At 45.3% G+C, this 21,762-nt stretch overlaps 1 protein-coding gene and 1 long non-coding RNA gene across 9 annotated transcripts in view; one reads left to right on the forward strand and one right to left on the reverse strand.

The window, feature by feature from the left end:
- The window catches only part of LOC138427756 (uncharacterized), a 65,402-nt gene extending 45,517 nt beyond the window's left edge, over positions 1–19,885 (reverse strand). For 2 of the 8 annotated variants that reach the window (XR_011252160.1, XR_011252162.1), the window contains exons 1-5: positions 11,115–11,567; positions 10,841–10,960; positions 9,593–9,728; positions 7,126–7,252; positions 4,243–4,370 (exon numbers count right to left, since the gene is read on the reverse strand). This is a non-coding gene — a long non-coding RNA (uncharacterized lncRNA). Of the gene's footprint in view, positions 1–4,242; positions 4,371–7,125; positions 7,257–9,592; positions 9,733–10,840; positions 10,961–11,114; positions 11,568–13,547; positions 13,660–19,798 lie in introns of those variants that run through there. The other 6 variants (XR_011252159.1, XR_011252163.1, XR_011252161.1 and 3 more) reach the window with 6 other exon arrangements.
- On the forward strand, positions 17,441–20,916 carry ADRB1 (adrenoceptor beta 1). The gene has a single exon (XM_069567642.1). The coding sequence runs from the start codon at positions 17,987–17,989 to the stop codon at positions 19,529–19,531; it is 1,545 nt and encodes a 514-aa protein (XP_069423743.1). The 5' UTR covers positions 17,441–17,986; the 3' UTR covers positions 19,532–20,916.
- Positions 20,917–21,762: the final 846 nt, after the last annotated feature.

Below are 21,762 nucleotides of genomic sequence, written 5' to 3' on the forward strand. Positions count from 1 at the left end.
CCCCTTGGTATCTTTTACATGGTAGTCCTCCTCATCTTCACAGCCTCACTCCTCTGTGTATTTTTCTAAAGCAGCTCTTCCCTGCCTCCTCTCTCTCCATCAGGATTCTAATTACAACTATGTGCTAAAAATGCCCAAATGTACTCTTCTTGTTCAGTTGCTCAGTCGTGTCCTCCTCTTTGCAACCCCATGGACTGCAGCACTCCAGGCTTCCCTGTCCTTCACTATCTCCCAGAGTTTGCTCAAACTCATGTCCAAGGAGTTGATGATACCATCCAACCTTCTCATCCTCTGTTTTCCCCTTCTCCTCCTGCCCTCAATCTTTCCCAGCATTAGGGTTTTTTTCAGTGAATCAGCTCTTCTCATCAGGAGGCCAAAATATTGGAGCTTCAGCTTCAGCATTAGTCCTTCCAAAGAACATTCAGGGTTGATTTTTAGGACTGATTGGTTTGATCTCCTTGCTGTCTAAGGGACTCTCAAGAATCTTCTCCAGCACCACAGCCTGAAAGCATCAGTTCTTCAGTGCTCAGCCTTCCTTATGGTCCAACTCCCACATTCATATATGGCTACTGGAAAAACCATAGCTTTGACCATATGGAAGCCTTCCCTGGTGGCTCAGAGTTTAAAGCGTCTGCCCACAATATGGGAGACCTGGGTTCGAATCCTGGTTTGGGAAGATCACTTGGAGAACGAAATGGCAACCTATTCCAGTATTCTTGCCTGGAGAATCCCATAGACGGAGGAGCCTTGTGGGCTACAGTCCACAGGATCGCAAAGAGTCAGACCCGACTGACCAACTTCACTTCCTGACCATATGGACCTTTGTCAGCAAAATGATGTCTTTGCTTTTTAAATACACTGTCAAATGTATAGGGAATCAGATATTAAAATAGTATTTTTCTGATGCTCCCATCAGGGTTGAGACCCCAAAGCTGAGGGTAAGGATTGTGAGGCAGCCATGCCTTCTAAATAGAGGGGTTAGGCCATCCATGCAGACCCTGGTAGGGTGACCCAAAACACTGCACAGGGGCCCTGCCTCATCGTGAGGATCTTTACTGGAGGCTTGGGTGTGGCTCCTGGGTTTTCTGCAGAGTTGAGGGGCTGCTGTGGCTCTTGCCCACCCCCGTCAAACCAAGCAGGGGGCTTTAAGAGAGTCTTTTGGAGAGTGTAGCCTATGCCTTATGGAACTGGGGAGACAGAGAATTTGCACCTGACTCACAGTTGAAAAACTCTAATAGTGAGAGGCTGGGTTCTGGCCTGGGCCCCAAGTGAGGAAAGAGAAGGGACCAAGACCAACTGTTACCAATGCTGTTTCAGGTGGTGTGACCCCTAGTTAGTGGCTATTTTCTCTCTACTGGTCACAGAAAGTTAGAAAAAATCTTGAAGGCTTGATAAGGGTGTGATTGTTGATTTGTGTGGGAAGTTAGGAGGCAGCCAATGCAACAGCAGAAGAGAAAGAATGCCAAATAGACAGAATTCAGTAAGTCACAGAGGACCAGCCCAAAGGTTCACGGAAAACATCCTTACAAATGAAGTTTTTACAAAAGACAAGCACAGAAGAAAAAAAAAAACAAAAAAACAAAAAACTCTTACGACATCGTTTAGCATTCACTTAAGACTTTTTGATATCAATCGAATTTGGACCTTAGTTTCAAAATAATAAGCTGTTTCAAAACAAGAGGAAAATAAAATGAGTTCTTATTTTAGAGCCGTAAAGAGGGCTCCCTTTGGAGCCACACAGACTTGGGTTGGAAGTCCTGCTTTGCTGTTTCATAGCTGTGAAGCTTTGGGCAAATCACTCAACTTCTCCAAGCCTCCATTCACTCCATCAGAGGGAAAATAATACCTGACAAGACCATTACAAGAAGTAAATGGGATATTATAAGTGATACCCTTTGCAAAGTGTCTGGTGTTTAGTCATTGGTTTTGAGAAAGAATGTGACATCACCACTAACAATCAGGGAAATGCAAATCGAAACCACAGTAAAATACCACCTCACACCTGCTAGATGGCTGTTAGAAAAAAGACAAGAGATAACAAGTGTTAGCAGGGATGTGGAGACAAGGGAACCGTTGTGCACCATTGGTGGAAATGTAAAATGGCACAGTCACTATGGAAAACAGTTCAATGGTACCTCAGAAAGTTTAAAATTGAACTACCATACGATCCAGCAATCCCAACTCCTAGGTATACATCCGAAGGAACTAGTTAGTATCTTGAAGAGATACCTACCTACCTATGTTCTTTGCAGCATTAGTCACGTTAGCCAGGATATGGAAATAACCTAAATGTCCAAATGAATGAATAAAATTATAAATTTAGACACAGGTGTATTCTATATGTCTATATAGAATGTATATATCGGAGAAGGCAATGGCACCCCATTGCAATACTCTTGCCTGGAAAACCCCATGGACAGAGGAGCCTGGTGGGCTGCACGCCATGCGGTCACACAGAGTCAGACAGGACTGAGCAATTTCACTTTCACACATTGGAGAAGGAAATGGCAACCCACTCCAGTGTTCTTGCCTGGAGAGTCCCAGGGACGGGGGAGCCTGGTGGGCTGCCGTCTATGGGGTCACACAGAGTCGGACACGACTGAAGTGACTTAGCAGCAGAAGAATGTATATATACATACACAGGGGCTTCCCAGGTGGCTCAGTGGTGAAGAATCCACCCACCAATGCAGGAGACTCAGGAGATGTAGGTTCAGTCCCTGGGTCTCGAAGATCCTTTGGAAAAGGAAATGACAACCCACTCCAGTATTCTTGTCTGGGAAATCCCATGGACAGAGGAGCCTTGGCAGGCTATAGTCCATGGGGGTCACAAAGAGTAGGACACGGCTGAGTAACTGAGCGGGCATGCATATATATACACACAGTAGAACATTACTCAGTCAAAAAAAAAAAAAAAGGAAATCTTGCTTCTTATAACAACATGAATAAACCTGGAGGCCATTACGAGTGAAATAAGCCAGACAGAGAAAGACAAATACTGTATGGTGTCATTTACATGTTGAATCAAAACAAACAATCAAAACCAACTTCACAGAAACAAAGAATGGAGAAATGGTGGTTGCCAGGGGGCTGGAGGGAGGCAGAGACAGGGAGATACACATGCTGCTAAGTCGTGCCCCACAGACGGCAGCCCACCAGGCTCCTCCATCCCTGGGATTCTCCAGGCAAGAATACTGGAGTGGGTTGCCATTGCCTTCTCCATGATACACATGAGAAGGTACAAATCTTCGGTTATGAGAACAAGTTCTAAGGATCTAACGTGCAACATGGTGGTTATAGTTAATGATATGGTATCACAGACTTGAAAGTTGCCGAGAGCACTCTAGCATCCTTACCGCTCCCCCGACACATACATACAGAGTTATCCATGCTAACAATATGAGGTGATGCTGTGCTAGTTATCTGATCTTGGTGATCATTCTACAGCACATACGTATATCAAATCATCACACTGTACACTTTAAATATGCACAATTAGATTTGTCAATTATTCCTAAGTTTAAAAAAGAAAGAAACTCTCCAAAGATAAACTTCTTGAGGAATGAGTACAAATCTTTCATACAGACTTACTACCCTACATTTCATACCAAGTGAATTTTTACAGCTGGATATTACTATTAATACTATGACAATAATGCTTCAATTAAAATTTTCAAGAATCTTTGTCAGTCAGAAGTGTTGGCACAGGTTTTACATGACCACAGAAAATATTTTCAATAAAAATAAAAAGATACAAAAAAAAAGGACAGACTAAAGAGAATGTGATATAAATCTGTTTCTCTTGCAACGCACTGGAAACAATGCATATATTCTATGATTCTATATCAATTCTTTAATTTTCATCATTCAGTTTGGTCCTTTCTGATGGATGCTACCTACTTTCAGGGAAGCATTATGAAATTTCCAAAGAAAATTCCCTGTAATATGTTCTGAAGGAAACTGAGAGGAAAATAAACCAAACTGAAGTATGGAAACACAGCTTGGGAGTTCAGAAAAACTATTTGCTCATCATAAATCAGGTTAAAAATACAGTTGCACAAACAGATGACTAAATAATACTGAGATCCACAGAACTGAGCTTTTCTTTAAGTACCATCTTATATAAGCTTGTTCTACTGAACTAATCTCACCATTAAACAAATATAGATGTGACATTTAAAAAGATACAGTTTCAAAAGAAAAAAAAGATACAGTCTCATATACATCCAAATCCATGCTGTTTACCTTTTACTGTAGCACACACAGAGCAGATGCACTGTAAGGAGGAGTTGGCATCACTGCATGGAGAACGCAGTGCTATGTTAGAAGGATTCTCAGAATTTCCTACTTGGGCATCCAGTTCTCATTCAGCTCTGGTGGCAGAGGTATTTAGGACAGCTGTGAGTCATTCTTAATACCAAATGGCAAGTAAGTTATCAGATTGAGTTTTTAGATCTTAGTTAGGCAGGGATTGTTTTTTGGGCATGAAGGTCAGGTTGATTTGGTCCGTGGGCATGTATAGATTATTGTGTATATATTATTAGCTTGATCATCAGTATCAATAAAGGCCAATTAGATATACAACTTAGGGACACATACAATCAGGCTCTTTGTGAACTTCAGATTCCATAATAAATCTAAATCGACATACTGAAGGCAGTTATTTCTTAGGCCAAACCCCTGCTAGCCAGTATTGTAAGATCTGAATCACTCTCTCAATCACAATCTTTACTTCAAGGTCATAAAAATCCTGTTTTTCAATGGATTCCATATGAGTAAGTACCTGGTTTATCTCACCTCAAAGGCTAGCTTTGTTCTTCAGTTATAAAGCTTTGTTATATCTCACCTACTCAGTTATTTGCTGTCTGTTATTTTAATTTTAGCTCAGGAAAAAAATAACAGGCGTGTTGCAGCTATGGACAACTCTGAATGTGTCCACACAGTGTCAAAACAACCTGCTGAAAGTGGTTTATACAACCACCAAGTGGATTGGCTGGTTCTTCTCCTTGAATCTGAATTGCTAAAGTGAGTTTGAATTATTCTACTCCATTTGCAAGAGAACAGTAGTTTCTCGGTTTGTGTGTGCACGCATGCTCGGTTGTATCTGACTCTGCCAACCCATGGACTGCACTCACTAGGCTCCTGTGTCCATGGAATTTTCCAGGCAAGGATACTGGAGTGGGTTCCCATTTCCTCCTCCAGGATGTCTTCCTGACCTAGGAACTGAGCCCACGTCTCTTGTATCTCTTGTATTGGCAGGTTGATTGGCACCATTTACCATTCATTGGTGCCTAATGAAAAGTATAGAGGAGCAGTATATCAGCTCCTTCCTACCTTAAAGTGAAAGTGAAGTCGCTCAGTCCTGTCCGACTCTTTGTGACCCCGTGGACTGTAGCCCACCAGGCTCCTCCGTCCATGGGATTCTCCAGGCAAGAATCCTGGAGTGGGTTGCCATTTCCTTCTCCAGGGGATCTTCCCAACCCAGGGATCGAACCCAGGTCTCCCGCATTGCAGGCAGATGCTTTAACCTCTGAGCCACCAGGGAAACGTGTACCTAAAAGGGATAGGGCATACACCCCCACCACCACCCCCATCTAAGAACCAGGCTACTCAGCAAACTTGAGGACTTGATCTGAGCACCATCAGCCTGTGGCATTCACGACTTTGTGACAGCCTGCAACTCCACAACAAACTTGACAGTTCTCATCAGGGTCCGGGCACTATTTATTTGCAGAGCCGTTTTTAATATGAGCTTTGAGAAGACATTATACTTGCCCTCTGTTCTAGTAGACATAACAAATAAAGCATGTATGAGATACAGGCAATAGAAACAATCAAGGCAGAATGAGGTCATGAAGGTGGTTCTTAATCTAATATGAAAATGAGGAAGTTGGACACAGAGACAGACATAGAGGGGAAAACAGCCATCTCCAAGCCAAGGAGAGAAGCCTGGAGCAAGTCATTTGCTCACAGCCCTCAGAAGAAGCCAACCTGGCCAACATCTCGATTTTGAACTTTTAGCAAACTACTGTATACCTCATTGATCTACTACCATGGGAGGATAAATATAGCCTATATCTATTCTCTTTCTAGATAACCAAAGTGTTCTAGAAAGTAAGTTCCCCAATTTTCATACCACTATTATTCAATAAAAATGTTTCTAAAACACATCTTCCATATTCTTAAACTGAGGATGATTTAATGTAATGTACAACTGTCTTTACCCATTTGAGCCAGTGATAAAGAATCTGCCTGCTAATGCAGGAGATGTAAGAGACACGAGTTCGATCCCTGGGTCAAGAAGGAGGGCACAGTGGCCCTCTCCAGTATTCTTGCCTGGAGAATTCCTTGGACAGAGGTCTATAAGGTCACAAAGAGTTGGACAGGACTGAAGCGACTTGGCATGCATGCACACAACTTTCTCAGTGAGCCAGGTCTCTCAGTGACTTCAAGCTGCAGAGCACGGAACACTACTGGTCTCTGCAGTAGACGGCATCACCTGTTTCCGTTTTCTCCTCTACTGTAAAGTTCCCAGAAGCCCCTTTGCTCCCTTCACCATCCTTGTGCCTTCACTTTAATTTGCTTCTCCTGATCTGTTATGAAAAAGCAGAGACCAAACAAGATATTGAATCTGTTTTGGGAATAAAATTAATAGTTCTGAGTTGGAGTCTGAAAGACTCTCTGAGGGTTTAAGCCACATGGTCTTGGGAAAACCTTTCGTTGCCTGCTTCTTTCTTTCTTTACTCTCTGTTCTTAGGGTGTGGGCTGGTTAGACCCCTTGTCCTCAGGAAAACCGAAATGTCTTCCATTGACACAAAACAAGTCGCAAGAGAACCTTCTGGTCTCCTTGAGATCTTGTGAATTTATACCATAAAAAGAAGCAGCTTGAATCAATTAGAGCTTGGGAAATAAGCCTCTCTATTAAGAGTCCAAGTGGGGCTTTGTTCGGTCATTGCTGTTGTTTCATATATTTGAAAGATGGTTTATATTGCAGGATGGAAATCTCTACAATGACCTTTCCATAATGTAAAATTAGTTTGAGAAATTCTAATTCCCCAAACAGAATGATAATCAAGTTAAACAACCACAGAGGAATAAACTTGCCTTTGAAAGCAAAAGAGTACTTACCAAATTAGATTCTTTACTGCATCCTCTCACTTAAAAGGAAAATGCAGTTATTCAATTTCCATGGACTAGATGCCGTCTCCTTTGTCACCCTTGGTTTTGGGCAGAATGAGGATTTTTCTGCCACGATCTTTCTCATTGGTGGCAGTGGGGGCAGGAGGGAGCGGGAGAATGGAAAAAAAGAAAAAGTAACATTTATTAAGTACTTAACAATGAGCCAAGCACTATACCAAAGGCTTTGTGTGTCTTATCAAACCCTCCAAACACCTTAGAGGTAGGTACAATTATTATTATTCCCACTTAATAGATGACGAAATAGAGGCCTAAGATGTTCAGATAATTTATCCAGCTACTAACCGGCAAAAACCTGAATTTTAACTCAGGCAGTGTGATTCCACAGGCTGCATGCTTAATCATGACGGTATACAGAGAGAGGTAAACGTCACAACTAATTTCAAAAATTAGTCTCATCTTGCTAAAATGCCACAATTTGAAATTATGTAATAAAAAGGCTGCAAAACAAAAATGTATAAGCCAGGGATAGTTTCAAAATCTCCCATCAAGACTGGTTATGCTATAACACACACACTATAACTGGTTATGCTACTAAAATGCCACAATTTGAAATTATGTAATAAAAAGGCTGCAAAACAAAAATGCATAAGCCAGGGATAGTTTCAAAATCTCCCATCAAGACTGGTTATGCTATAACACACTGATTATTTTCTGTGAGGTGAAATGCAGATTTTTAGCTTGCTTAATAAATTACTAGTCTAAGTCAACTCCAAGGTAAGAACTTATGAAAACTATACATACCAGTATGCATGTGCGGGAATTTTTAAACCAAGATTATTATCCTCAGGAGAGATCTATGAAAATGTACATAATCTCCATTAATTAGTAATGGGGGAGATGTCAAAATGCCTACAGTGTTGACTGGCAGCAGAAGGAGGAAAGGTAAGGAGTGGGATGGAAACAGTGACAAGTTGGAGTAAAATCATCACTTTAGATATTTCCAGAATAAGAAAAAAATAAATTTTCAGGACTAAAATGTCAATACCATTTTGGTGCATTTTCCAGGCTTTTCGGAGAGCCTAAACGTTCAACATGCCCATGACATAGCTACCTGGTTTGGAAAAGGTATTAGTGCGAGGAAATGACCCAACAAGGAGAACTTGCTTTTTAATTTTCTGTTCCAAGCTCCCAAACAGCTTCATTTTGACTTTTCAATAAAATCCCCAAAGTTATCACAAGTCTGGGGCCTTTGAGTCTCAATAAGAGTCTCCTGTGAATTTTTTTTTCACTAGTTACAGACTTAAAACAAAAAACCAAATCACTTAATTGCTTTGCTTTGCTTTTTGGATTTTCGGTTTTTTGTTTTTGTCTTCAGAGTTAGTATTCATGTGGCACTTTCACAAATCCACATTGAAATGCAACAAAGCAACTTTAATTTGTGTGGATAAACATGACTATTCTTTCAGATCTATTATATTTAAACTGAGTGAAAAATACAAATAAACATACCATGATGGAATCTCTTATTTATTTAGAAAACTACTCTATGACTTGCTCCAGGCCCCCAAATAGATCACGCAATTTAATTACACTGACAAGTAGTAATAGGTGGGTCATAATCTGTGAAGGATAAAGGCTCTGGTAATTAAAGATTAGCTCAGGAGACAGGAAAATAAAAAACTCCCTTTCCTTTAAACCTTAAGCATGCCTCTCCTTCTGTTTCAATGTCTTCATATTAAAACAGGAAGGGAAAAACTCAACCATTTCTCACCAGTGTGAAAAGTAATTTATATTTAGAAGACATCTACAAAGAAGGTCATTGCCCCCTTAACATTTAATTAAGGGATAAAGCTCTGGAAACAGAAAGTTATCATGGGATAAAGATTTCTAACAGGTATTATTCAAGGAGCTGCAAAGATGGGACATTGTGGAAAATAAATGTCACGTCGAAGGTTTGATATTTATTTTCAAACCCTGACCGCAGTGGTTATCAAAACTAAAGTAGCGGGACTTCCCTGGTGGTCCAGTGGTTAAGAATCCGCCTGCCAGTGCAGGGGACACAGGTTCGATCCCTGGTCTGGAAAGATTGATCCCACATGCCACAGGACAACAAAGCCCATGTGCCTAGAACCTGTGCTCCTCAACAAGAGAAGCCCCCACAATGAGAAGCCCATGTACCAAACGAAGAGAAGCCCCCCTCACTCGCTGCAATTGGAGAAAGCCTGCATCCAACAACAAAGACCCAGCACAGCCATAAATAAATCAAAAAATTTAAAGTAGCAGCAATAGTGTCCAGCTAGTGTGGAACTCTACCCTTCCAAGCCAAAGGACTTGCCTTGCCTCTATTTATTGAATGGATCTGGATAAGCATTTATATAGTAAGTAAATAATGTCAGTTACCTACAAAAATATACATCCAATACAAAGAAGAGGAAAAATGTATGGAAAATGATACCTGTTTGGTCTACTCAAAGTAGTGAGTGAAAAGGAAGCAAGGTAAATGATTTCGTCTGCTACCCAAAGGCATGGCAACCTGTTTCTTTCATTGGTTCCCGTTGGCAGTTCCATGCAGTTGGATGGCCCAGATCCATCTTCCTTGGGTGAACGGAAAACACAATGTCTTCTTTTATTTTAGAGAGTGTGCTGTGTGCTGTGCTTAGTTGCTCAGTCGTGTCCAACTCTTTGCGACCCCATGGACTGCAGTTTGCTAGGCTCCTCTGTCCATGGGGATTCTCCAGGCAAGAATACTGGAGTGGGTTGCCATGCCCTCCTCCAGGGGATCTTCCCAACCCAGGGATCCAACCCAGGTCTCTCGCATTGCAGGTGGTTTCTTTACCGTCTGAGCCACCAGGGAAGCCTGGTGTATGTAGAGAGTGTACATAAGCTTTGGGGCTTCCCTAAAAGTTCAGTGGTAAAGAATCCGCCTGCCAATACAGGAGATGCAGGTTCAAGCCCTGGGTGGGGAAGGTCCCCTGGAGAAGTAAGTGGCAACCCACTGCAGTATTCTTGCCTGGAACATCCCAGGGACAGGGGATCCTGGGGGTTACAGTCCATGGGGTCGCCAAGAGTCTAACACGACTGAGCTTGACCACCACATAAACTTTAACTGTTTCCTTTATTGCACAGGAATTTACAAAATACCAGCTATCATCACATGACCCAAATAAATGGGAGTTAACGTGTTTAAAAGGTATCATTTCTACCCTTTAGAAACTTAAAATTAGGGCTTAGGGGATTCTTGTTGCTACAGATTTCTCAGCTTTTACAACATAATCATTTTATCAGGAGCACAATAAGACTCTGTTAAAATAAAACCTAGAGTTTTCAACAATTAGCATAGCTTGTTATCATTACAAGCTCTAGACTTGGGCAAACTGAAGTACAGCTCTTAGCCAAATGCTTTCATGTATACGGATAACACTCTCATCACCGCCAGCACTTCAAGGTAAGATCTTACAGCTGAATAAGAACAGAAGTTATGAAAGTTGGCGAAACTTTACATTGAATTACCTTCCTTTTTAAAAAAGCTACTATTTACTGGCACTAATTGAGAAAAAAAATTCTTTCACTGTTGCTAATATTTCACCACTGAAATCCTTTAAAGGAATTCATGTCAAAGAATCACATAAACAAATACTTTTTTAGGAGTAGTGTACCTACTAAGGAGGGGCTTCCCAGGTGGTGCTGGTGGTGAAGAACTCACCTGCCAGTGAAGGAGACTCTGGTTCAATCCCTGGGTCAGGAAGATCCCCTGGAGGAGGACACGGCAACCCATTCCAGTATTCTTGCCTAGAGAATCCCACCAACAGAGGAACCTGGTGGGCTAACAGTCCATGGGGTCACACAGAGTTGGACACGACAGAAGTGACTTAGCTTACATGTATGCATGCATCTAATAAGAAAGGGCACCAAAATGGGGGGAAGACTTTTTTTTAAAGGTGATTTCCCAAAGGTAAAGGCATTTAAAAATTGCTTACTGTAACTGAGCCTCTGGGGCTTCCCAGGTGACGCAGTGGTAAAGAATCCATCTGCAATGCAGAAGACGCAAGATGCGGGTCCAATCCCCTGGGCTGGAAAGATCCCCTGGAGTAGGATACGGCAACCCACCCCAGTACTCTTGCCTGGGAAATTCCATGGACAGAGGAGCCTGGTGGGCTACAGTCCATGGGGTTGAAAAGAGTTGGGCACAAACCAACCAAGCCTCTGGGTTGTATTAATATCTAGTGGGAGAAAGAAAGGAGTCAGTTGATATAGAGAAGCTTATATAAGTGAATTGAGTCTTCTCATACAAGCAAATCCTGACACCTTTCATCATCTGAAATATCATGATGATGGGATGAGACATCATTTGATGTATTACAAATATACGGTGCTGTATGAGATTCCAAGAAGCTTTCACATACATCATCTCATTTCATCCATTTGTAACCCTGTGAGGGAGCAAACAGTGAGTTCATATTAAAGATGAAGCCAGTACTGAAGGTCAAACTTAAAAGTGACACCAGACACAAAATTGGATCTTCTGCCTAGCAGGTCTGAACACTTTCCAATACACCCAAATTTTGAAAAATATTATTATTGGCCCCTGCACTGTTCAGTGTACTCTTTAGACATACCAGGAAGAGGGGAAGAGGCAAAGAGGCAGAAAGGGGGAGAGAGGAGAACTTCTGAATTCTCCAAGTAGTCCCTGCTTTGCTGTGATTATACCACTGTCTTCTGTGCTTCTTCTTATCACAGTGGATGCAACTGCTTGTCCCTGTGTAAACTGTGGCTTCAAAATCAGTATATGACCTTAAGCCAGCCACAGGCACAGACTGTTCTTTGCTTAGAGCTAAGAGAATGTTTCAGCAGTAACATTGCTTTATGTGAAAACTTGTATATCTTTTCTCAGAAACAGCCACTAGAGCTCTGATCAATGATTTCTACCACCTATTATCATCCTCAAGGCAAATTATGCTAACTTAACTGATTCGATACACTTCTTGGGTATTTACTTGGAAATTGCCCCCAGACTTTCTGGCCAACCTTCCAGAAACTGCCCAGTTAGGCTACTCACTATTTTTTTTTTTTTAGTTTTTTATTTTTAAAATTTTAAAATCTTTAATTCTTACATGCGTTCCCATTTTCCAGCAAAGTCAACTAAAACACAGAAAAGTCTTCACCAAGCTTGTGACTTATAACCATGGTTGGGTGGGACACTTCGTTAGTCACTGCTATGCAGACTTTTAACCTGAACTAGAATTTGAATCCAGATTCAAGTCACTAGCTTGAAATGCCTGGATACAGAATATCATAAATGAAGGGAAAAGGTAATTTACCATGAATGTTTATAAAGATTAGGTAGCATTTTTACTATATGGACTTATATGATTCCTTTGGAAAGACTCTTAAGCTATGTCTGCCCCACTTTATTTATTACTAAGTATGGTATAAATTTGGGCTTCGCTGGTGGCTCAGACGGTAAAGAATCTACCTGCAATGTGGGAGACCTGGGTTCGATTCCTGGGTTGGGAAGATCCCCTGGAGGAGGGCATGGCAACCCACTCCAGTATTCTTGCCTGGAGAATCTCCATGGACAGAGGAGCCTAGCAAGCTGCAGTCCATGGTGTCCCAAAGTTAGTCGAATATGACTGAGCGACTAAGCACAGCACAGCACATGATATAAACTTATCTCATTAGCCTACCTTATATTCGTAAAGCTTATTTTTGAAACATTTATATGAAGATATCGACTAGGGTATTTGTTGTTGTTCAGTCACTAAGTCATGTCCAACTCTTTTCGATCCCATGGACTAAAGCACTCCAGGCTTCCCTGTCCTTCACTATCTCCTGGAGTTTGCTCAAATCATATCCATTGAGTCAGTGATGCCATCCAACCATCTATAGGGGCATGAATTACTACTCTAAACTCGAAGCATGAGGAAGGATCATAACTCCAAAAACACTTGATTATTTCTCATACTAGTAAATATGAAAATATTTAAATAAACAGTAAATCTCTATGAATCAAAGCTTAATGCTAGTTAATGTTAAGTAATACTAGTAAACATGGAAAATATAAAGATGGCTTTCACTCTCAGTGGGCTTACAACCCATATGAGAAGAAAAGAGAAAATTTTTAAAGTTATAAAAATTAAATCACAATATAAGAGACATCAAAAGGCAACATACTTTTAATTAACACTTGAAATGCAATTAGCAAAGTAACTACTAAAAGTAGAGGAAGGAGAGATCATTTCTAGCAACAGTGGGCAGGGATGACTGTCATGTAAAAAATATATCAGCCAGATCTTGAAAGCTGAATCCAATAAGACAGAGATGGAGGAGGGGATTCGTGGTGGAAAGATTCCAGTGAGAAAGAGTACAGATGACAAAAACAGAAAAGAGTATAAATTCAAAAACTAACTTACAGAACTGCAAGCTAGGGTGACACGGAGAGTTCTAGTATGAAACAGTGCTGGAAAGGCTCTTTGGAACTGGACTGTGGAGGGCGTTGAAGGCCATGTTGAGGAGCTGAGGTTTCTGAACAGAGAAGCATCTTGGTCAAAGTAGCACTTTAGAAAAATTAATTTGGTTGTGGTATGCTAGATTAAGGGCTTTCCTTAATCTATCTCAGTTGGTGAAAAATCTGCCTGCAATGCAGGAGACTCCGGTCCAACTCCTGGGTCAGGAAGATCCGCTGGAGAAGGGATCAGCTACCCATTCCAGGATTCTTGGGCTTCCCTTGTGGCTCAGCTGGTAAAGAATCTGCCTGCAATGCAGGAGACCTGGGTTTGATCCCTGGGTTGGGAAGATCCCCTGGAGAAGGGAAAGGCTACCCACTCCAGTATTCTGGCCTGGAGAATTCCATGGACTGTACAGTCCATGGGGTTGCAAAGAGTTGGACACGACTAAGCGACTTTTTCACTTTCACTCTAGATTAAATGGACTGGGGAGGACTGGAGGTGGGGAGATCAAGAAGAACCCAAACCAAGCTCAGGAGTGAGAGGCAGGCAGTGGGATGGGAATGGGAGAGGTGAGAGCAAGAAATACTGAGGAAGAAGCCCACTCGTTTTCAATGTGGTGATTAGCATATAGTGTTGCAGCTTTGTTCCTTTCTAAAGTATCATCAAATCTGTGGGTTCTCAAGAACTGAATCATTTTAACAGTTGGGAGTAGGGAATGGGGAAATGGAGGAGTTCCTCATTTTAAATTTGCAACATCTAATACCATGGACGGAGGAGCCTTGTAGGCTGCAGTCCATGGGGTCGCTAAGAGTCGGACACGACTGAGTGACTTCTCTTTCACTTTTCACTTTCATGCACTGGAGAAGGAAATGGCAACCCACTTTAGTGTTCTTGCCTGGAGAATCCCAGGGACGGGGGAGCCTGGTGGGCTGCCGTCTATGGGGTCGCACAGAGCCGGACATGATTGAAGCAACTTAGCAGCAGCAGCAGCAGTAATACCTGGATAAGTGGATAGGTTTTCTTCTTAATCTTATATCCTTCTCTCTCTCTCTTTAGTCACTAAGTTGTGTCCAACTCTTGCAACCCCATGGACTGTAGCCTGCCGGGCTCCTCTGTCCATGAGATTCTCCAGGCAAGAATACTGGAGTGGGTTGCCATTTCCTTCTCCAGGGGTCTTCCTGACCCAGGAATCGAACCCAGGTCTCCTGCATTACAGGCAGATTCTTTACTGACTGAGCTATGAGGGAAGTCCTGTATCCTTATCTAAGGCCAAAAAAAGATGTCAGCTCAAATTTTTTTTTAAAAAAGTGTCATGAAGTGTAGGGATCAAAGGAAATCCGAGAATATTTTATTTCAAAAGAAAGCGAACTCTTTCAAATGTTTCCATCAGTACAACTGAAGGACAACCTCAAGAACCCCAGGAATCCCTTTATTCCTGCAGCCCTACACTGGAATTCCTATCAAAATAACTTTCTGATTTTGGATATTTGTGATTTAATGCATTTATTATCCAGAAATTCAAGGAAACTTGATTTGTCTCTAAGTAAGCAGGGGAAAAAATTCAGGAGAGTTTTTCACCAATTCACATCTCATGTCCTGATATTTCTGGTGTGTTGGTGAGCTTCCCTGGTGGCTCAGATGGTAAAGAATCTGCCTGCAATACAGGAGACCCTGGCTCAGGAAGATCCCCTGGGTCAGGAAGATCCCCTGGAAGGGAATGGCAACCCACTCCAGTATTCTTGCCTGGAGAATCCCATGGACAAAGGAGCCTGGTAGGTTACATAATCCATGGGGTCACAAAGAGTCAGACACGACTGAGGGACTAACACATATACATATACCAATATGTGTGTATTGGTACATATGGTAATGCTAGTGGCATCCAGGCTTCTGCACTGAATCTCTGCAGCCAAGTTCAGGCCTTATCACTCACAGAAATGCAATCCCTTTGCCCTTCAGGGGCCCTTGAAATTGGCACACAATATTCCGGTAACACCACTTGCCAGAAAGATGGCGCCCGATAGAAAGTGGCCTTCCCCACATTCCCTACATTTCACTGCATGGCCCATCATTCAGAATCCTGCCACCTTAAATTCTGCTTTCTCTAACCCCTTGGCTATTTTGAGACTGACCCTTGACGGTGAGAACAGAAAAAAGTCAGAAGGGGACACAGGTTTGCAGACTTGGGTAACTAGCGCTCTCTGGGCGCCTACACAGAACTTAGGGTACAGATCTCCAGCCCCCTCTTTCTAGCCCTCTCCTTCCCTCATTTCCCCTTCTCAGGCTCCCCAACTGGCAGAACTAAGCTGACAATCCTAAGCCAGGGATGCAGAAACAAGTAATTCACCCACATCCACCCACTGATCATAAAGTTTGGGCCTAAAGCAAATTTACATGTTTGGATAAAGAAAAGTTGGGCTTCCCTAGTAGCTGAGACCCATCTTCAGTCCTTGGATGAGGAAGATCCCCTAGAGAAGGAAATGGCAACCCACTCTAGTATTCTTGCCTGGAAAATCCCATAGGCAGAGGAGCCTGGTGGGCTACAGCCCATGGGGTTGCAAGAGTCAGACACAACTTAGCTACTAAACCACCACCATGGCTTAAAACTGTTTGGCTTTATAAACTGAATACACATTGCTGTTAGCTCTCGACTTAGGGAGCTCTCTCCAAGGTAAGAATATGAGTTTGTTCCTTTCAGAAACTATTCTTTTTATTCCAATGCTAGAAGGATGTGTGAGCATTATGTAACATTTTCATGCACCCTTAAGTGGGTAATTAGAAGCTCTTTACTTCTCAGGATTCAATTAAAAGCTTTTCATTTTCAAGGCTGAGTTGAGGACCAGTACTGTGGTGGAATTAGACAAGGGGCTTGCACACCTTTGGCTACATTGTGTGTTGATGGGCCACCTTCCTGTAGGTACCTCCCCACATATAGTCACACCACTGCAGAGCTAACGACTCACTAATTTTAAACACATTCAGTTGCCAACCCAACAGCCTTTGATATAACTTTACATGCTATTGGATTTTAATCTTTTTGAGTATTTATATATTTTTTCTTCTCTCATCCCTCCAAAATTAATCCTAGAGTTTTGAGAATCTGGGAACTTGGGCAAAGGAGAAGGCAATGCAGCAGACCAAGAAATCTGAAATCTCAGTTCACTACTGTGTCACCCAAAGCCAATGTACCTTTTTTGTTTGCACTGACCCAGCTCAAGTCATACAATCACGTGAGTAACAGAACACAAAATCCAGGTGTTATTACTGAACGTGAAAAGTCTGAAAAGTAATTAAACGTGTTCTAGCTTCCGTGGCGGTGTCATTTACTCTAACATGCCTGTCCTTAAGCCTCTCTCTCTCTTTACATTACCGGCACACACCGTTGCACCATACTCACACATCCATCAGCTGGGACCTGGGAGTGTGTATTTTTCCAACTGGTCCTCAGCATTAGCTGTCAGCTGCACAAACCTTCCTTTGCTTTCTGCATCTGCTGCCCTGGAACGACAGAAGCTTCTTGCAAGAATAGCTCCCGGGGAGCGTTCCTGACAGATGCGCGCTCTGCTTTAGCAAGGCGCTCGCTGGAAAGTTTCTTCTAACCGCTCACACCCGCCTCCGATCCGATCCCCGAGCTGGCAGGACGCGAGCTGGCTGGGACTCCTCTTGACAGAGGAAGGGTTTTACACACACCCTCCTAGGCTGCCCAATACAAGAAACAGTCTTGCAGCCAGACTCCTCCACCCCCAGCGAACAGACCGTCCAAGGCGCTCTGGTGTTTCGAGAACACCGAAGTCCCCTCCCTGCTAAAGGGCGCGTGAGCTCTGCTCTGCAGGAAACCTGGGCACTGGAGGTAGATGGGATGGGTGGCGGCGGGTAGAGCCGGGGCGCAGCGGAAAGCAAACGCCGGAGGCAAACGGGGCGCAGGAGAGGGGAGATTGGGGGCCGCGGGAGGGGGCAGGGTGGAAGCCGGGCGCGACTGGGAACCGAGGGGAACTGGGCACTGGAGCCAAGCGGGCTCTGGAAGGGACGCGCGGGCAGGAACCCGCGAGCGCTGGGGAGGGGTTGCTTGGCGATCTGCCCCGGACTCCCTAGAGCCGCAGAACCGCCGGTGGAGGCGGGGTGCTAGGAGTTGGCGGGGCCGGGTGGGGGTGGGGGGGAACCAGAGAGGGGCGTGCCTTCGCCAGGATTGGCTGCAGGAGCCTGACGCGAGGCCCCGGGGGTTGGCTCGGGGGAGTGGGAGCCGGGTGGGGTGGGTGCTGGGTGCCGGGGCTGCGGGCTCCGCGAGCTCAGAAACATGCTGAGGTCCCGGCAGCTGTTCCAGCAGCGACAGCGGCTCCAGCAGCAGCGGCGGCGGCGGCGGCGGCGACAGCGCACGGCTCCGGCGGGGAAGGCGCCCGGCGCCCATGCCTCCGGCCCCGCGCCGCGGCTGCGCTGACCTGGCCGCGACCTCCCTCCGCGCGCCCCGCCGTTCGGGCCTCTGGGGGGGTTCCCCAACCGCGGCCCAACTCCGCCACACCCCTCTCCCCCGGCCTCCGCAGCTCGGCATGGGCGCGGGGGCGCTCGCCCTGGGCGCCTCCGAGCCCTGCAACCTGTCATCGGCCGCGCCGGTCCCCGACGGCGCGGCCACGGCGGCGCGGCTGCTAGTTCCCGCGTCGCCGCCCGCCTCGCTGCTGACCTCGGCCAGCGAGGGACCCCCGCTGCTGTCGCAGCAGTGGACGGTCGGCATGGGCCTGCTGATGGCATTCATTGTGCTGCTCATCGTGGCGGGCAACGTGCTGGTGATCGTGGCCATCGCCAAGACTCCGCGGCTGCAGACGCTCACCAACCTCTTCATCATGTCGCTGGCCAGCGCAGACCTGGTCATGGGTCTGCTGGTAGTGCCGTTTGGAGCCACAATCGTGGTGTGGGGCCGCTGGGAGTATGGCTCCTTCTTCTGCGAGCTCTGGACCTCGGTGGACGTGCTGTGCGTGACGGCCAGCATCGAGACCCTGTGTGTCATCGCCCTGGACCGCTACCTCGCCATCACGTCGCCCTTCCGCTACCAGAGCCTGCTGACCCGCGCGCGGGCGCGGGCCCTCGTGTGCACCGTGTGGGCCATCTCGGCGCTGGTGTCCTTCCTGCCCATCTTCATGCAGTGGTGGCGGGACAAGGACGCCAAGGCGAGCCGGTGCTACAACGACCCCGAGTGCTGCGACTTCATCATCAACGAGGGCTACGCGATCACCTCTTCCGTCGTCTCCTTCTACGTGCCCCTGTGCATCATGGCCTTCGTGTACCTGCGGGTGTTCCGCGAGGCCCAGAAGCAGGTGAAGAAGATCGACAGCTGCGAGCGCCGCTTCCTCAGCGGCCCCGCGCGGCTGCCCTCGCCCGCGCCCTCGCCCGGGCCGCCGCTCCCTGCCGCCGCGGTGGCCAACGGGCGCGCCAACAAGCGGCGGCCCTCGCGCCTCGTGGCCCTGCGCGAGCAGAAGGCCCTCAAGACGCTGGGCATCATCATGGGCGTGTTCACGCTCTGCTGGCTGCCCTTCTTCCTGGCCAACGTGGTGAAGGCCTTCCACCGCGACCTGGTGCCCGACCGCCTCTTCGTCTTCTTCAACTGGCTGGGCTACGCCAACTCGGCCTTCAACCCCATCATCTACTGCCGCAGCCCCGACTTCCGCAAGGCCTTCCAGCGCCTGCTCTGCTGCGCGCGCCGGGCCGCCTGCGGGAGCCACGGGGCCGCCGGGGACCCGCCGCGCGCCTCGGGCTGCCTGGCGGTGGCCCGGCCGTCGCCGTCTCCCGGGGCCGCCTCGGACGACGACGACGACTACGACGAAGACGACGTCGGGGCCGCGCCGCCCGTGCGCCTGCTGCAGCCCTGGGCTGGCTACAACGGCGGGGCGGCGGCGAACAGCGACTCGAGCCCGGACGAGCCAAGCCGCCCGGGCTGCGCCTCGGAATCCAAGGTGTAGGGCCGGGCGCCCCTCCCCGCCTTCCCCGGCTTCCCCAGTCCGGGCGCGGGCTGTGCGCTCCAGGAGCAAGAGAACCCGGGCGCCCCTGAACCGCTTCCCCGGGAAAGAGGTCTGTGTTTACTCGAGACCGAAAGCAGGTGAACTCGAAGCCTGCGAACCTCGTCTGCATCATCCAAGGGCAAATAGGAAAGCCACGGACCGTCGCACAGAAAGGAAAGTTTGGGGAGAGGTGGGAGAAGTTTGGGGAGGGGTGGAAGAGTGGCTTACTGATTGTTCTTGGGGTTCTTTTTCCTGTTTCTGGTCCAGCCTTCTGTGTGTGCGTGTGATGCATCTTTAGAGTCCCTCCTCCCCCCCCCCCCCCCCCCCCCCCCCCGCCACGTGGCTTTTAACACTTTCTGCGATGACTGGGAAGGGAAGGGGGAAGCGTTAGGAGGTAAAAGTCTCTCGACTTAGTTTCCATCCCATTCCTGGGAACAGAAGCGGTCAGCCAGAGAGAGAGGAGAGAGAATGACACTTTATCAGGACGTTGTTTCCTTTTGCTTTTCAGAGAAATTCCATTTTAATTTCTGAGGAATTATTTCTCCTGTTCTGAAAGCCGAGGGCAAGGATGGATGCAAAAATCGCGTTTCAGGAAGTTTTATGCTCTTCTTGGAACAAGCCTCACCTTGCTTCCCTTTCGGAGGGCAAGCGGGCTGTCCCTGAACGCCTCCTCGGTGGTCAGGCTGAGGGGTTCCTACCTCACTCACACGGTGCACATTGCACGGCCAGATAGAGAGACTTGTTTATATTAAACAGCTTATTTATGTATCAATACTAGTTGGAAGGACCAGGCGCTGAGCCTTCGTGACATGTGACTCTGTCCATTGAAGACAGGACAGAAAAAGGAAAAAGAAAAAAGGAAAACAATTCAGATTACTGCACATGTGGTATAGACAAAAAATCAAAACAAAAAAGCCGTGATTCAAAGTGGCATTTTTTTTGCACAGTATTAGGAACTGTAAAGTCCACAGAAAATGTTATTTGCACAAAAAGAAATGAAATATTTTTTAATGGGAGTGGGGTGGGGCAGATCTTAAAAACTAAAATAAAATTCAGATTCTATCTCTGTTGTCTGTTATGTTATTGAGCTAGCAATTTATTGGAAAATACCTTTTTATACTCTTTTATCATGGTACTGTATCCATATTATAAAAAATTATCTTAAGGATTTTTTTTATTATTTTTTTATGTCCAAGGGCACACGTGAATCTGCTGGTGAAATTTAGCACTTGTGTGTAAATACTATTTCCTCTGTGTGCTTTACCAAGTATTTATACTCTGGTGCAACTAACTACTATGTGAGGAATTTGTCCATGTGCAATAAATACCAATGAAGCACAAAAAAAGATTATGTACTGTGTGTCTGTAAGGGGGGTCAGTGATAATGGAAAAGACAGTTTGTTTTGTTCGCAATATAGACTGGATTTCCCATAGAGCTCTTTTAATAGCTTTTCATGACTCAAGAGCATAGCAAAATGCCTCTAAACCAAATAAGGCGTGCACCTACTGAGAGAGAGCTGCAGACTTGCCCTACATTTTCATAGCCGGTTCCAGAATATTCTAGACTACTTGGAGGTGTTTTCAAGATCCCATCTGCCTCACTTGACTTAAGAAGTAACATTTGAGCTTGTGCATCTTCTTTAAAAAAAAAAAAAAAAATGGAGTCAGGTAGCTCAGCTGCAACGTTGTACAGACAACGCAGGAAAGGAGACTGGCCCGTGGAACCATCACTGTCTACTTAGAATTCGGTAAGTGGCATTCACAGTTGGTTTTCCAACAGAAAATCGCAGCCTGCAGCGCACGCACGTGTATCCAGTGACTGTTTAGAATGCAAAATGCTTTACTGGTTAAGTGAAAATTCATAAAAGAGCCTTTAAGTAAAGATTTTTCTCTTGTATGATTAAACAGACCATTTCAGCGGAAGTTCTGGTTGGGCAGGTAACAGGGAGAAGTAAATCTGAAGTTTTAAATTTTCCTAACAAGATTACGACACCCTCAATGGATAGTTTTCCTAAAATTAGTTCCTAAGGAAAGTATAGTGAAATTCTATCTTGGGATTAATTCTGCATTCTCCAAAATAACTTCAAGTATTTCTCTTTGTATTTTTAAACAAGCTTTTCATTTCATGATCGTATAGTAAGGAAACCAAAGTGAAGAGTACAAAATTCTGGCTTATACCGAGATGAAACATG

Source organism: Ovis canadensis, chromosome 22 (assembly GCF_042477335.2).
Source record: "Ovis canadensis isolate MfBH-ARS-UI-01 breed Bighorn chromosome 22, ARS-UI_OviCan_v2, whole genome shotgun sequence".
Lineage (NCBI taxonomy): Eukaryota > Metazoa > Chordata > Mammalia > Artiodactyla > Bovidae > Ovis > Ovis canadensis.